Genomic DNA, 17,450 nt, shown 5'->3' on the forward strand with positions numbered 1-17,450 from the left:
TGTGTCACTGGAACTAAGGAAGGACAGAGTGTGCACAGGGCTGAGAGATGATTGGTCTCATAGGCTGGTCTTATTAACCTCATAGTGCCCAGGAAGAGGGGGATCAAGTTACAAGCTCAGTTAATTAACTGCTTCCCGACTGGCAAGAAGAAGAGCAGGTTACACACTGGAATTATTAACTACTTGGTGCCCAGCAAGAAGAAGAACAAGTTACATGCTGGGTTTATTAACTGTTTAGTGCCCAACAAGGAGAGCAGATTACAGGCTGGACATATTAACTGTTTAGTGCCCAGCAAGACAGAGAGCAGGTTACACACTGGACTTATTAACAACTTAGTGCCCAGCAAGAAGAAGAAAAAGTTAAATGCTGGGTTTTATTAACTGTTTAGTGCCCAGCAAGGAGAGCAGATTACAGGCTGGACATATTAACTGTTTAGTGCCCAGCAAGAAAGAAAGCAGGTTACACACTGGACATATTAACTAGTTAGTGCCCAGCAAGAATAAGAACAAGTTATATGCTGGGTTTATTAACTGTTTATTAACTGTTTAGTGCCCAGCAAGGAGAGCAGGTTCACACTGGACTTATTAACAACTTAGTGTCCATCAGGAGGGAGAACAAGTTACATGCTGGGCTTATTAACTATTTAGTGCTGCCCAGCAAGGAGAGCAGGTTACTGGACTTATTAACTATTTAGTGTCCATCAGGAGGGAGAACAAGTTACAGGCTGGGTTTATTAACTGTTTAGTGCCCAGGCGCGATCCTGGCCCCTCCGCTGCCCCCCCTCACCGGGAAATTCGCTCTTAAAGTACCAGGAGCAGCATTTTTACTTCCTTAAATAAGGGCCAGAACCGACACCTGTTTTTTCACAGAATAACCTCACTAATTGAACTCCACACTGCTATTATTTGGAAAAAGCCTCAATGAATGATTCAGTGGCACAGAATCATCAGCATGTCATGAGGGGTTTCTATTACTCTACTACAACTAACAAATTATTTGCCATGTACAAATATCATTTCTACAAAAAACAGTGATTATCAGGAGTGATGTTGGACTACTAACAGAACTGCATGTGATCATTTCCATAACGCTCTAGGGAATTCAACATCCCAAACCAGTCATGATTTTGGCATGTCTGGAATCACAAAAAACAATAGTTGGACAATAATAAATATCAATATGTATCTAAGGAATTGAACTACCCTAAAAATTCCACGAAAGTTTGGAATGCCTGGGGATTGTTTAGGACTGAACTTTTATAGATGACTCCCATATTTCTGACCCCTTAATAACGCATGGGACATTTATAATGTTGCTCATTCTGTGGCTTATCTGAGAGTGGGACCTGGGTGGCAGGTTCTCTGGTGGACCAGTCCAATCGGTTTAGAAGCATGGTGTCTTACCCTTTATCTATGGATACCAGATGATCTGATTGCACTGCATAATATTTGCTTGTCTCCTCCTTTGAAATGTCACCCATCCCTGCAAGACTGGAAATGTTCTGAAAAAAGGACAATAGCTAGAGGAACTGACTTCCTTTTTCTGTTGTCATAGATAATACACTCAAGTTTAGATCTTTACACAACCCCAAAGTGGGCTCTAACGGGTCACAACGCAAGTTGTGACAAATCATATTAATAGCTAGGAATGCACCGAATTCAGAATTTGGCCTTTTTCAGCAGGATTTGGATTCCGCCGAATCCCTCTGCCCGGCTGAACTGAATCCTAATTTGCATACGCAAATTAGGGGCGGTGGCAAATCACGTGAATTTTTGTCACAAAACAAGGATGTAAAAAATGTTTCCCCCTCCCCACCCCTAATTTGCATATGCAAATTAGGATTCGACCGAATCTTTTGCGAAGGATCCGGGGGTTCGGCCGAATCCAAAATAGTGGATTTGGTACATCCCTATTAATAGCAGAAGAGGACATCCAGACAATTGCTTGACCCACACTTAGGATCTGGAACACTTCCAATAGAGACTTACCCAAAACTCTATTGACAACTACATCAGTTGGAACAATACTAGGAATGTACCTAAATGTTCTTTAACCCACTGAAGTTACTATCTAATTGCAGATTCTGAACTACCATTCCATGTAGGCCACCTATACATTAGGTCTATCTACACATCAATTGGGACCACCAAACTCTCACTCCAGCATCTTAAAGTGATACTGACACTATAAAACGACTTTTTAAAATATGAATGTGCATTAAAAGTTACCTATAGGTCATGAAGTTTCTAAACCTGACTGTCCCATCTTAGTTTACAATGCTAATGGACTCCTGCTGCACACATATGGCAGCCCCCTTATACAGGAACACGGGGCATCAGACAGGTAATGTAAAAGCAAAAATACTTTATGGCAAAGTTATAAGTAGCTTTCAAAGGCAATATTATGACAGATGTAAAAAAAGTTAAATTCCTGGTGTCAGTATCCCTTTAAGGCATACTACTGCCATTGTTCAGCCTAATGTCCTAACCCACATCTACATATATCGTCTACCTCTACCTTATGCTTAAACCAGTTCACTGTTACTGGGTTGAGGGAGCATAAACTATTCCAGCATTTCTTATGGATATCAGTTAGTTCAGGGATTTGTGGATGACGTACCTGAACTGCAATAATAGAAAGCGGCCATGCAATGATTGGTCCATCATATAGTATCCATCCAGATCGGTCCGATTACTGGGATGAGCAGCCCATGTATTGTAATTTGTAGCCATAAGCTTCCACTGCCTCAGCCTGCCAGATTTAACCTTCATTGGCAATACAGGTGGGCAATAGGAAGTATTATTATCCAAGAAGCTAGCAAGGGATCACTAGGTTTTGACCATCTGAAAAATAACAAATGTTCTTATATTTGCATGTGCAAATCCAGCATTGCAACAAAAACTTCAGAAATAAATTAAACAATAATATCAAGGTGGTAAAGCTGCTAGATCATACTAAAACAGATACTTGCCCTTGGTCTAGCCAGACCTGCTGTACATCATTACACACATGGTGATCGCGTTGCATGATCCAGCCCTTTTGGAACCAGCAAGGAGGTCACAGGCAGTGAGAATCCAAGCAGTAACAATGCTGAATATGCTATAAACTGCCATGGCCATGTCCAAATATACCGTATATCATTAGTATACAAGATGGAGAAAATGCAGAGAAGAACGGGCAGGTCAGGACTACATAAACCCATACTTCGAGCACAGTAATAGTAGATATCACTATAGCATTTGCGCTATAACTCACAAAGCCTCTCTCCAGATTTACAGCAAAGGTGTCCTATAAATCAATGTTTTCCCTTTGGCTATATCCTGGCCTGCAACATTTGAAACCGAACGTAATTAGCTTATGATGCATAAAATTCTATGTTTGAACTGGAAGGCCAATGAAAAATGATTGTTGATGGATTGTACCTTCTTGGATATGATGCTATACTTCTGTTTACTCCTGCACCCCCTTCATTACCCACTCCCTACCCTTTTCATATCTCTGTTCATATTCATGCACATATAACTATACAGCCTTATTAAAATTTTACTGCAGCACAAACATTCCATGTGGGACCTGCCTCTTGAGAATGACCCTGTGGCAAAGGTTCACATAATTCAAATATGGTCCCTGGAGTCAATGACTGGAGAACATACAGTATACAGTATATCCCACAAATGTGTGTTGTAAGGGGGTTGGGGTGCAGTTCAGTAACAGCTGGAGAACGGATGTTTGATAAATACTACATTACAGCGGGTGTGGCAGATGTTTACAGGAGGTGGAGTCCTGCAACGGATCAGGTACCCACGTTACCCGCAAAAACCTGCGGTACCTTGCGGGTAGATGTTCCGGGTGCGGGTATAGACGCAGGTCGGCGGTTCTGCAGGTCGCGGGTCTTTTCAATAGCGATGTTTACTCCTTTTTTCTGATCATGTTTCGCCAAAAATTTGCCGCTAGTGAAATGTCACCGACGCCATTAAAGTATAAGGAAAGCTCAAAACAGTTTATTGTCAACAGATTAGCCACAATAGTGCAAGCTAGAATGCTATATTTATTCTGCAGAATGCTTTACCATACCTGAGTAAACAGCTCTAGACACTGTCTCTGTTTGTTTAGGATAGAAGCTGCCATATAAGCTTGATCTATAAGCTGACATCACTTCCTGCCTCAGTCTCTCCCTGCTCACATACAGCTCTGAGCTCAGATTACAGCAGGGATGGGAAGAGGGAGGGGGAGAGGAGCAAACTGAGCATGCTCAAACCCTAGCCCTGGAGGTTTATGCTGAAAACAGGAAGTCTGATACAGAAGCCCATGAGTACACAATAGTAGGAAAGAAATGTAGTGTTTCTTTTGACAGAGGACTCAGAGCATCATTACTTTGAGGGTTTACTGGTGTATTTATATAGACCTTTCTGATAAAGCTTACTTAATTTTAGCCTTTCCTTCTCCTTTAAAGTCTATGGGCGTCAAACTTTTTTGACGCGCATCTTTTTTTTTTTTGACGCACAACGCCATACAAGTCTAAGGGCGTCATTTCCGTGGCGAAAAAAGGTGAAAAAATCCGCCCATCCCTAATCACGTCTACTTCACATGATGTCACTTCCGGTTTACAATAACAGCACTTCCTGTTTTATTCCTTTTTTTTCTGATCACGCCTACTTCAGATGATGTCACTTCCGGCTTACAATGACAGCACTTCCTGATTCTTGATGATCAGCGGGTCGCGGGTCCGGGTTGCAGATAAGGTACTTGCGGGTCGGATAGCGGGGAAGAATTAGGATTGCGGGTACGGGTTCCAAAAAATTGACCCACGCAGGACTCAACAGGAGGGACCCAGTACCACACAATAATGGCTGGAGGGGTTCCGGTTCCAACACCTATGCTAGTGGGGTGTAACCAGTGTTACAGGTGCAAGGTCTGGAGCAATACAGAGAGCCACTTGTGTGCAAAGTATAGCTATACTTAACACATGCCACAATCATCCCTTGGTGCTCCCTTGTCACTTCTGTATGCAGTTTGGATAAAGCATAAGGTGCAACACTTCTAGAATGAAGAGCAATGATTTTTAACTCTAGACACAATAAGCAAATTGCATCCAGGCAAAATGCTACTTCCCTCCCCACACCCTTATATAGCACGCCAGTCACAAAAACAGAATTTCTGAGACAGAAGAGCACCAGTGTTTTAATGCAACACAATTTATAGAACATACAAAGCTTTGGGGTGTTGCCCTTTATTATTTATACATTTTTTTATTATTACACTTTCTAGTCTGTTTTAAAAACTTTCAACTCCTTGTTAAACTGGCCTGATTATGTCCAACTTGGCCCCTCCAGATGAAGTCACAAACCTATTCGGCCAGTTATTCACCAAGCAGGTTTAAAAATCGTGTCAGGTGAGGACCCCATTGGTGTGTTAATGCAGTGTTGACCGATGGGTCTTGTACCACAATGTGATTACATTTCATTAAACCCACTTGTTTTTTAGACCTAGCACAAACAAGTGGATCTCAATAATTGCCCAGCTTTATTCTTATTTTTAATTACTTATCTTTCTTTTCATGTCCTGCCATTGACTGTTCGTTCAGACTTTCAAACTGCTGCTGGATTTCTAAGGTAATTAGTAACTAAGAAGTAGCAAATGAAAAAAAAAAAACACATTGCACAACAAATTTGTCATTAAAGGGATACTGTCATGGGAAAAATTTTTTTTTTTCAAAATGAATCAGTTAATAGTGCTGCTCCAGTAGAATTCTGCACTGAAATCCATTTCTCAAAAGAGCAAACAGATTTTTTTATATTCAATTTTGAAATCTGACATGGGGCTAGACATCTTGTCAATTTCCCAGCTGCCCCATGTCATGTGACTTGTGCCTGCACTTTAGGAGAGAAATGCTTTCTGGCAGGCTGCTGTTTTTCCTTCTCAATGTAACTGAATGTGTCTCAGTGAGACATGGGTTTTTACTATTAAGTGCTGTTCTTAGATCTACCAGGCAGGTCCGGACTGAGAATTAAAATAGGCCCTGACATTTCAGGTACACAGAGGCCCACCCAGCCCCCAAATACTGATTTTCTATGGCACTGTATAGCAGCCCCTCTGGCATTTGCCATAACCCACAGATTGCCAGTCCGGGCCTGCTACCAGGCAGCTGTTATCTTGTGTTAGGAAGCTGTTATCTGGTTACCTTCCCATTGTTCTTTTGTTTGGCTGCTGGGGGGGGGAGGGGGGGTGATATCACTCTAATTTGCAGTACAGCAGTAAAGAGTGATTGAAGTTTATCAGAGCACAAGTCACATGACTTGGGGCAGCTGGGGAATTGACAATATGTCTAGCCCCATGTCAGATTTCAAAATGTAATATAAAAAAATCGGTTTGCTCTTTTGAGAAATGGATTTCAGTGCAGAATTCTGCTGGAGCAGCACAATTAACTAATTTATTACTGACAGTATCCCTTTAAGGCCCTGGCCCCTCTACTATTGCCCTTCAGTCTTAATCTGGCCATGCACCTTAGGATACACTTTAGTGATTTTACCAAATACAGAACTTCACCCAATTTTTCCACCGAAATGAAGCGTCAACCCCCCAGATCCAATTGTTCAGCCCCCGATTGGATGATAATGACCTGTTGGCAGAGGACCACATGAGGGGATCAGTGGAGTCCTTGACTGACGGAATCTTCTAAGCTGCTTGATTTCCCTTCAAGAAGAGCTCTATAGTCAGTCTGGCAGCACCAAGTTGACATTTATCAGCCTGCCTATGGTCAGTTTACCATTAACTACCTAAGTTCAGTGGAAAGGGAATCCTTCGAAGGCAACACAATTGGCTTCCATCATTTCGTTTATATAAGTTTAATTTGAAATATTTAAACATCAAACATTGTGTAAATTGTTAGTGCAATCATTGTGCTTTTCCTTGTTTCTGCCTTTTATAAGGATAATAGTGAATAATAAATAAATCAGCAGTCCTACTTCTATTACAGAAAATGTTATATTAATGTTGAAACTCTGTGAAGGGAATCTCCCTGCTCTTGGGTAATATAAAAAATCAATGCTTTTGACTTCACGAGTAGGAAAGTTTAGGGTCGTCCGATTCGGAATTCAATCCCTCAAATGAAGAAAAAAAAAATTATATATATTAAATATAAAATGTGCACATGTTTAAGGTGCTAACACACAGCGTAGTTATTTGGGGAGAAAATCTAGTCGAAATGGTTGCCAGAGGATTAAGGGGCATATTTATCAAGAATCGAATGTGTGAGGGGTTTTCTACCTCGGATAAACTCAACTGTTTGCGTGTCTATAGGAAAATCTGAATCTCAAAAACTTGCATGAAAAACGACAGGGGTTCATGTTCTGAAAACACTTAATAGATCGAATTTTCGAAAAAAAAAAAAATTACATTCAAAGTTTTTTCTTATTAAATCACAGACATTTGATTTTTTGAAAATATAACTCAAATGTGTGAATTTGGGTGCAAAAAAAATTGTAATCGTGGAAAAAAAAAAATCACATTCAATTTTTGATAAATCTGCCCCTAAATGTAAATATTACCTTTGTATAGAAGTTTTATTTTAGGTTTTAGCTCAAATTAACTATGATAATGAAACATTTTCACTGAAACAAAAAAAAAAAAACTCAGTTGCCACTGTTTTTCAAGAAATTAAAAAAATATATACTCAAAAAAAAATTTAAAAAAGTTAACAGTGACTGCTGGGTAGGTGTCCCTTAAAAGGTAAATGACATGGGGTGAAATATTTGTTCCCCCCCCCAATACATTATCAGCAATCTCTTCAATAAAATTGAACAGAATATTCAGAAACTGCACTCCAATCCAAATCTGAGCTTTACAACGATTTGTACTTTGTACAAAAAGAAAAATATATATATAACTGTCAAAAAAAATTATACAAATAAAGAAATTAAAGGGTATGTAAACCTAAAAATAAATTCTGCCTATTAAACCACAACGTAATTCTAAGCAATAAAAGGTACAACCAAGGTTAAAACGAATAAAAATCTGTAAGTAATGTTGATGAGAAAATTGCTTAGTACCAAATTTTCTTTCATTAGGCCAAAGTTTATTTTGGAATTTTCATCCCCTTTTTAGCAGGGCATTCACATGGATGTGTAATATTTTCAAGTCTGTACACAGCTCCAATTCTAAGGGGGAAAAGAACAATATAAAAAAAAGGAAAAGAAAAGGACAGGAATTCTTGCACATGTGGGAAAAAAACATATTGATTATTAACAGCTTAACCAACAACCTATTAGACTGCGTGAACATCATCTGATTTATCTAACACCAAGAGAAATTGGTCAGATGTCAAGATCTTCAGAGGCTATTTTTTCTAAGTGGTAATAAGAAATTCAAATGTATTCATTTAGGACCAGTGTTCAAAGAATTTTAATTGTGTGTCTGCTCATGACTCCACAAGCTGAAAGCAGTCTTGAATGTCCTATGACAAAGTTTACACATGAACTGCCTTTTAAAAGTGATGGCTGAAAGGGGGGGAGCATGATAAAAGAGAGTGTCTGACTCTTGAGGAGCAAACATTTTTGGAGGAGCGATTTTATCGGGGGATGTTGCATGGCTGCCCTGTATTGCAGGTTGAAGTTTAGGTGGGGGAGGAGAAGGTGGTGGTGCAGGAGGTGGTGGTGATGGGGAGCTTACAGGAGCACTAATTTCAGGTTCTTTCAAAGGAGAGTCTGCTCCATGCGACATATGGGACTGAAAATGACTCCACAAGCGGAAGTTGGTTCGGAATGCTTTGTTGCATACATGACAAATGAATGGTTTCACAGAACACAGCAGCTCCTGGTGCCGCTCCAGCTGCTTATGCACGGTGAAAATCTTTCCACATTTCTCACAAGCCCACACTCCCCTTTCAGAATCAGAGAGCTCTTCTTTGTGACCATAGTTTGATTCACTGTCATCTTCCATGTCATCTGCAGGTTCTTCTTTGACCTGTCCAATGAACTGCTTTGAAAGGCTAAGATCCTCAGGCAGACAATTGGAGTCCTCAGAATCGAAGGTCATATGGTCCGATGAATCACTGTAAATTTCATCTTCTTTCGATGCAAGAAAGCTATTGACTTGGCTTGACTCTGCCAACGATCTCATCCTTGATGCATCCCTTACTTCTCCATTGTGATCGATCAACGGCAAGGATAAGTTCTCTGTTGGAGCCATAGTGTTTTGGTTATGAACTTCCACCTGATGTCGCCAGATACTGAAAGAAGACTTAAATGTACGCATACACTCAAGACATGTAAGCTTCTTGTACTCACATTTCCTTTCATGTTCATTTTTTAGATCTGGCGAAGCAAAACGAAGACTACAATAAGGGCACAGTGTTGCATTTCTACACATCCGCTCATGGTTACCTTGCTCCACAAAAGATGGAAACTTGGCATTGCAGAGCCGGCAGTTGAACTCTTGGTTTTCCTCTGGGCTCTTTGGAGGAGAAGGCTCTTTGTGCTTATTTGGCTTGCTCTCAAATGGATTTTTTTCCCCTGGGTGCATCTTGCAGTGCTGTTTAAACTGAGAGAGAAAGCGGTAAGATTTGCCACAATGATTACATATGTAAGAGCTTTTTGATCTTGTCCGTAAACTTCTTCGTAGGGCTTGTGCTTGACTACTTGAAGATCCTTGAAAGCCCTGTTTTCCACGCCTTAACCTAAATAAAAGTGCTTTTTTAATCTCTCTTTCTCTTACCATGTCAATTAATTTTCGTTGAAATTTGTCATCCAATACAGTGCTACCACTTGATGCAGGAGATGGATTCCTAACAATGCCATGCTGAGTCTGGCAGTGTGTCCATACTTTAAAGTTTGTGTGAAACCTTTTATGACAAATGTCACAGGCATACGGTTTTTCCGGGTTATGGTACATGTTTACATGTCGGTTAAGTCCTGCAGTTGACCGAAATATTTTAAGGCAATGTTTACACTTAAACTTTTTATTTTGTCTTCTTTCACTCCCTTCACCATAAAGCTCTTTGCTGCTTTCTGAATCTGAAGAGTCGGCATCTAAAATCAAAGATCCTTCTCCAAGAGAATTATCTTGGTCAGGGGAATCCTCAGCTTTCATTTTTACTCTTCTAGATGGCAGCATACGTCTATCAGCTTGAAGTTTTCTTTTAATTGGCATTTTAATTATATTTGGAATGTCATTCCCTTTAACAGGAACTTGTCTATTTGAAGGTGGCGAAGCATCTCCCACTGTAACCCTAAATATCTCACTTGATTCCGAAGGAGGGCTACCAAGTTCTTTCTTTATATGAACATCCTTTTCTGGTATTGACTCCCTGGAATGTGGCTTAGACGATACAAAGGAGATTTTTAAATTTTCTTTGTCTATAGAATCTAGGGTTGTCCCTGTTTTTGATTGGCTCTGGAATCCTGTACTTGCCATCGCCTTATTAGAGTTATCAATCATTGCTGATGTTCCATCTAAAGATTGAAATTCTGCAGAATGTGAATATGCCGGGACTTGACTATCCATTGATAAAGACCTTTGGAGAAGACTTTTGACAAGTGGCCCACTATGGTCAGTGTTTTTATTTGTTGACCCAACTGAAGTTAGTTCAAGCTTAGAGTAATATACAACACTTTCTTCTTCTTCCTCTTTAACTGGAACACTTTCCTTTTTTCTTACTAAACCGGAATATGGATATTCTGAGGAGGAGTAAGAAGATGGAACTGGTGCCAACGTTTGCTTCTCAAATATTTCGGGTGTATTTCCCAACAAACATCCACTTTCTAGTTTGGGAGAGGATTTTTGAGGCAAAGTGGATTTTCTTTTTACCCGTCTGCTTATACCTTGATCATCTGAGGCATAAGAGTTACGCCATTTTCTTTCAGCCAGCAAACAGTTTGGTGGTTCTGATAACCTCAAGTGCTGCCTATTTCCATGTGTCTTCCCTTGAGGCAATAATGAAGGTTTTAAAGGATGGCTTTTGGCATGCTGTACATGACTAATGTCTCTATCTTGAGCCTCAAGTCGGCTCTGACAAACAATAACACTTCTTTTTTCATCATCTTCTTTAAAATCAGCATTTGCAAAGGAAGAAAAGGGTGTTTGTGGTGTTTTGGAAAGTATATTTGTCAGGAAATTGATTCCCAGACTATAACCCAGTTCCTGAACAATTGCAAGACTGCTCTTCTCCACAAGTATTGATGAGGAATATATGTAGTTTAAAACACTTTCAAATGCATCTGCTTCGCAAAAATCGAGCTGAAAGACCATTTGGGATTCATTATTCGTTTCATTAAACAGACTTTGGAAGTATTCACTGGTAGCAGCCAATATATTTTTGTGAGCACGGAATTTCTGGTCCCCAACAATTAGAAGAACATCACAAAATTGTTCTTTCAGACGTTCTTCATTTAAAGCATTTAGCATGCAGCTTGCATGCTCCGGATTTATGTAATGCATGAGTCCTTCCATTTTTTCAGATGTATCTGTTAAAAAAACAAACAAATTTAACTATAATCTGCTTCACAAGAGAGCTATAAGATACAGAGAAACAAGAGAATATAGTCTATGTCTACATAATATTAATAGAACAGCAAGATTTTTTAAATATGTGGAGACACCAGGTGTCCTTTCATATGCTAAACCTTACCAAGGTAACTGCACCCAGGAAACCTTTACAGTGGAGTGCAACAGCTAATATCTTCCTTGACACCCCACCCCACAACAGCAGATGATGAGTGCCACTTTCCTTTTGTTATAGATCTCACTTTTCCCTTTTGTTATAGATTTCCACCACCATCTAATAAGTCAGTGGTGAGTCAGAGAGTTAAAACTCCAAGTTTTGCCTATCATTCTATGTAGCTGAGCCCAAAAATTTTACTCTGCAAATAATTGCCTTCCTGCAATCTTGCTAGCAACATTACTGTTTGGTACAAACACACACACAACGAGCAGACAAAGAGGTCTACATGCATTATCAGATCACCCATAACCAGCCAGCCACCCCATTTATTGCTCAACTATATACCCCATCATTTGTCACAGCTTTCCAAAACTATTATGTTGCCTAATATAAATCACTGAAGGAGGGGATTCCCAACCATTTGCGGCCTTAAATGGAATTCCAGGCAAAGAGGGTATTTCAAGCTCCCGAGTCAACAAGTTGGTCTAATAATTTATACAAAGTATGAAAATGAAGGTGGTTTCCAGCCAACAGGTTTAAACAAATTTAATGTCTGCTGAGCATCATAAAGAAGCATATTTCACAACAAAATGCCATAATTAAGAGTTACTTAAAGGGGATCTAACTGAATAAATGAATTGAATCTTCTCCAATTTACATTATCAATTGTAGAAGTTTCCAAGATATTTGCACTTTGAGACTGCCAATAGCAGACTTTTGGCTCAGCTGAGGGATAACCAAGCCTAGAAAGACCTCCATAAAACTGCTGAGCTAAAAGCCTGCTTAGAAGTATAATTCTGTGCGAATATCTGAAAAAACACCAAAATAAAAAATGAATGTAAATTGTAAAAGTGCTCAAAGGATCAGTCTACGTGAATTAATTTTTTTGGGTTTAGATTCCCTAAGCTGCAGTGTCAATGTAGCACTTCAGTAGGACCATTGAAGAATGAAGGAGCAGAAGACGATCCATGTTGCTCCTACAGAAATACCCTAAGCCAGGGAAGTTTTCAGAGACCATGCGCTATGGCTCAGGCTATCAAGTGATTATAAACACTTGGTGGGTGTCTAACATTGGTCACCCCAAAGATTTCAAATTGTTTCTCCATTAATTGTGCTACCAGGCCGTTCAATTCCAGGACTCTGATTCTGCTCACATTCTTGCCCGGCACATCGCCTTTGCTGCCAGCTAGCAGTGGCTTCCCAGTACTTCTCCTGTTACTGTAAGACTGAGTTTGCATATTGCAAATGAGAGAGCAGTGTGGAATGAGCAAGGGGACATTCAGAGAACTGTCAAATCTCTCCCGTCGCTCATTCATTTGGAACAGCGATAGAACTAAGAGTCCATGCTCTGTCTTAGTGTAGAAGGAGAATACAAGGAAGGAAAAAGACTTAACTCCAGTTGTACAAGAAAGGGGATGGGGCAACAAATAGAAAATAGGAGACAGGAGAATCTAAAAGTAAAAATGAAGCAAAAGAGAAATGGGGAGGCTGAGGAAAGGTCTGGGATGCATGGAAGCAGCTAAGGCAAAAGAGACAAGGTCTTAAAGGAGAATTCAACCCGTAGTTTAAACCGCCCCCCCTTACCCTGGGTAGACCCCCCTCTCCCTCCTCCCCCCTGGCAAATGCCCCTAATTATTTACTCACCCCTCCGTGCTGATTCTGGCTTAGGAGTTCACGTCAGCCATCTTCTTCTTCTCCAGTAATCTTTGTGTATTGAGGGCATTTTCAGCGCATGCGCAGTTGGAGTAGATTTCCGGTCCCGAACCACTGCGCCAAAAGTCATGGACATTTCTCAAATTTTTTTGGAAATTTTCGTGTCTTTCGGCGCATGCACAGTGGCTCGGGACTGGAAATCCACTCCAACTGCGCATGCACCGAAACTTCCAAAAAAGACCGAAGAAAGAAAATGGCTGCAGTGAACTCCGAGGCCAGAATCAGAGTAAAAAATTAGGCTTAAAGGGGAACTATGGCGAAAATTAAAATGTAATATAAGCTTCAGCATACTGAAATAACTTTCTAAATACAATTAATTAAAAATTCTGTATCGTTTCTGAAATAATCAAGTTTCTTCATTCTCTCTACATGCAGCAGTTGGATGTCAGATATTCATTGACAGTTAGATCCAATATATCTTATAGGGGGAGCTTTGTTTCCTAGAAGAGGAATTAAAATTCACTCAAATAACTGATTCCAGTACAAACAAAATCTAAGAAAAGAACTGCCTTTTGCACAAATTCTGCATGTAGAGAGACGTGATGTCTGATGATTTTAATAGAGTGAGCTCTAATACATCTTCTAGGCAAAAGGAGCCCCCCCTATAAGATATATTGGATCTAACTGTCAATGAAAATCTGACACCCATCTCCTGAATGAAGACAGAATGAAGAGAAACAGATGCAGAGAGAGGAATAGTGAAGATAAACTTGATTATTTCAGAAACTCTACAGAATTTTTAATTGATTGTGTTTAGAAAGTTTCTTATTTCAATATGTTGAAGCTTATATTAAATTTTCATGATAGTTCCACTTTAAGGAAGGGAAGAGAGAAACTGAGAAGATGAGAGGAATATGGGAGGTAGTGATGTGCGGGCTAGCCCAAAACCCGTTTATTGAGTTGAGTGGGTTCGGGCCGACTCCTACACAAAATCTTCGGGTCCAGTAAAGCTTTCTCCTGCTCTCCCCGGCCGCGACCTAGCACTTGCGGCACTGAAATTTATAGACTTGTGCCCGCCCCACAGTGAAGTCACAAAAGGGGCTGGAAGTGCTAGGTCGCGGGTGGAGAGAGCAGCAGAAGAGCTCGACCAAAGCGATTGGGCGTGGATCTATAAATAGAGGGGCAGCAGCGGGCCGGGTGCGGATTGGGAGGGTGCGGGTCGAGAAATTCTCGACCCGCACATCACTAATGGGAGGAATATGGGAGGCTGGAGTAGGGGAGTGACTGGCAATGGGACTTCAAGCAAGGACACGCGGGTAGATTGGGGGAGATTAGTCGCCCCGGCAACTAGCCGACTAGCGAATCTCCAGCAGGATGGCACTAGTGGCGATTGTTTTCCAAAGTCGCCCGAAGTTTCAGCAACTTCAGAAGACGAATCGCTGCGAGTGCCATCCTGCTGGTGATTTTTCAATATAGCAGGCGGGAAGGTAGGGGAAGGCAGTTTGGGGAGATTGTTGCCCCGAAGAAGACGCGGTTTGTTGCCAGGGCGACTAATCTCCCTGAATCTGCCCGTGTGTCATTACCCTTAGGGAAAAGAGAGAACAAGGGGACAGGACAAGAGGAAAAGGAAAGAAAAATGAGAGCTGAAGGAGAAGAAGTTGCTAATGTGGAAGGTGGAAAGAAGACACTTTGTGGAGGAGAATAGAGAAGGGAAGAGCGGGAAAAGTGAGAGATACAAGGCCAGAATGAGAGAGGTATGAGGCCAAAATGTTAGAGAATGAGGAGAGAATGTGGAAGAGACAAGGAGATCAGAAAGAGAAGAGGTAGAGGGTGGGACACACTAACAGAAGGAGACAGAAGTGAGGGAAGTTTGGGATACTGAGAGAAACACTATCATTCAATAACTATACCGGCCACACACTGCAGACGTTCTCAGCAAAACTATTACAGTCCATCTCCTGGGCTCCTGCCTGACAGATAATCCTGACGTCATGTTTTCATCTCGCGAGACGCAGCACGTCATGAACAAAAAAACAGACAGACGGACACATGGGTTGCTCTAAGATTTATATAGCGCTATAATAAGTGTGAGAAGGTTCGAGACTATTCCGAGGAAGTAGCTGCTTTAAGCTGGTTTAATGGGTTAAGCGATCACGTCACCACAATGATCGCTCCAGAACTGGCACAAGGGACGTAGCAAGAAAGTTGTTGCAGGTAGCCAATAGCTGCCCGAAGAGAGGCTCACGTGGCCATCTCCCGCCAGAGGCGCTCGCTATGCTCAGCACATTGACGCATGCGCAGTAAGCGGTTGTATAAGGGGTGCAAGGTGGCTGCTTGTTCTTGAAGGAGGATATAGTTCAGCAGGGGCTTAGGAAAGCTAAGAAAAATGCGGGTAAACCAACCCTGAGTTACAATCGATGGGGTCGTTTGTGCAGAGCCAAAAGCCCGTAGAAACATTGCCTGGATGCGCCCTCCGTACCTCACAGCTTAATTGTTTCGTAGCGTTCTCGTCTTGTTCCGCCGCCTCTCGGGTTTATTCGCTAAGTCGCCGTTGTGCGGCCGCCGCTGTGATTCCATCCATCTTGAATTTGACGTCATCCCACCAGAGATGAGGTCATCTCCGAGCGGCTTCGAGCGTGCGCTCTGTCCTGACGGGGGATGGGCAGGAGGAAGCGAGTGTGATCGCTGGTGACACATGTCTCGTTGCCATGGTTTATGGGGCCCTAAATGCCGTTGTTGGCTCCCAGTCTTAGAGGGGCTTCAGCTGTATCACCCCTGCTGTGTGTGTAGCCAAGGAGCAGATTCAAGATCCTTCACCAACTCTGTCTGCCCTAAGGGACTTCAATGGGCGCTTTGCCTTTCAGTTCACTTTTACTATGTTACACAATGGCTAATTCTAAGCAACTTTTCAACTGGACGTGATGTTTTCTATAGTTTATTTGCTGTTGCTTCTGTGTAGCTTTCAATTAGGGTTTAGGTGTCACTGACCCCATCTATAAAACAAGGGCTCTGTAAGGCTACACGTGTAGTTATTGCTACTTTTTTATTACTCCTCTTTCTATTTAGGCCTCTTATATTCATATTCCAGTCTCATATTCGAATCAGTGCTTGGTTGCTAGGGTAATTTGGGCTCTAGCAACTAGATTGCTGAAACTGCATACCCTAAAAGCTGCTGAATAAAAAGCTAAATAACTCAAACCACAAATAATAAAAAATTAAAACCAACGAAAGTACTACTATAGCCTATATAAACAAGCTGCTGTGTAGCCATGAGAGCAGCCATTCAAGCACAGGATACTCAGTAGATAACAGATAAGTACTACTATAGTTTATATAAACAAGATGCTGTGTAGCCATGGGGGCAGCCATTCCATCACAGGATACTCAGTAGATAACAGATAAGTACTAATATAGTTTATATAAACAAGCGGCTGTTTAACCACTGGGGCAGTCATTGTTGCTTGCAGCTTTTTTATATAAATCAAAATCAGTTATTATCCCAATCGACCCACTTCTCCTGGGTCACCCCCCCCCCACAAATCAGTCACCTCCAAGTGGTGCAGTCATTCAAATACTTGGGAATATGTTGTGCAAGCTAATATACAGTAACTCCAATAGTTAGATCACTGTCTACCAAAATTAACAACTGGCTACAGCTAACCTCACTCTTCCTAGTAGAATCAGCCTCTTTAAAATGGTGTTTCTCCCCCTTTACCAGAGAGGGACTGGCACTCCCCAACTTTAAATTATACTTCCTGGCCAGCCAATTGACATACGCACACTGGTGGCTGGTGCCACAGTTATACAACACTGCCTTTGAGGCCAATGTGCTGTGCTCAATAGAGTAGCTCGCCAATCTGCTATACAGGGACCCCTCCCCATTTTACACACTAACCTTCCCAATAGTTACGGTGTTCCAAGTGTTTTTCAAAAGCTCAGAAGTGGGGCCAAGGACCACAGCTGATTTGGTCAGGGTGGACACCACTCTGGGGAAACACTGATAAAACCCATTGATAAAAAATACCCTGTTGTTACATTCTTCTGTTCATCCAGTACATATTAAAAAATCAGTACCAAAATCACAGTTTTCAAGGGTAAATAGAATAGTATCAGAGAAGACAATTTTGTCTCAAAGACTGG

At 41.2% G+C, this 17,450-nt stretch overlaps 1 protein-coding gene across 3 annotated transcripts; it reads right to left on the reverse strand.

Moving 5' to 3' along the window:
• Nucleotides 1-8,058: 8,058 nt before the first annotated feature.
• Nucleotides 8,059-16,331, reverse strand: zbtb21.S (zinc finger and BTB domain containing 21 S homeolog). 3 transcript variants are annotated; one of them, XM_018248942.2, is made up of 2 exons: nucleotides 15,790-16,331; nucleotides 8,059-11,460 (listed from the first exon to the last, which is right to left on the reverse strand). In XM_018248942.2, exon 2 carries the CDS (start codon nucleotides 11,444-11,446, stop codon nucleotides 8,402-8,404), a length of 3,045 nt encoding a protein of 1,014 aa, XP_018104431.1. In that variant the 5' UTR covers nucleotides 11,447-11,460; nucleotides 15,790-16,331; the 3' UTR covers nucleotides 8,059-8,401. The 3 variants fall into 3 exon arrangements, with proteins under 3 accessions (XP_018104431.1, XP_018104429.1, XP_041439376.1); XM_018248940.2 differs by having other exon boundaries at nucleotides 15,221-16,331; XM_041583442.1 differs by lacking the exon at nucleotides 15,790-16,331 and adding an exon at nucleotides 13,302-13,484.
• Between the last annotated feature and the right edge of the window lie 1,119 nt (nucleotides 16,332-17,450).

The sequence above is a fragment of the Xenopus laevis genome, chromosome 2S (assembly GCF_017654675.1).
Source record: "Xenopus laevis strain J_2021 chromosome 2S, Xenopus_laevis_v10.1, whole genome shotgun sequence".
Lineage (NCBI taxonomy): Eukaryota > Metazoa > Chordata > Amphibia > Anura > Pipidae > Xenopus > Xenopus laevis.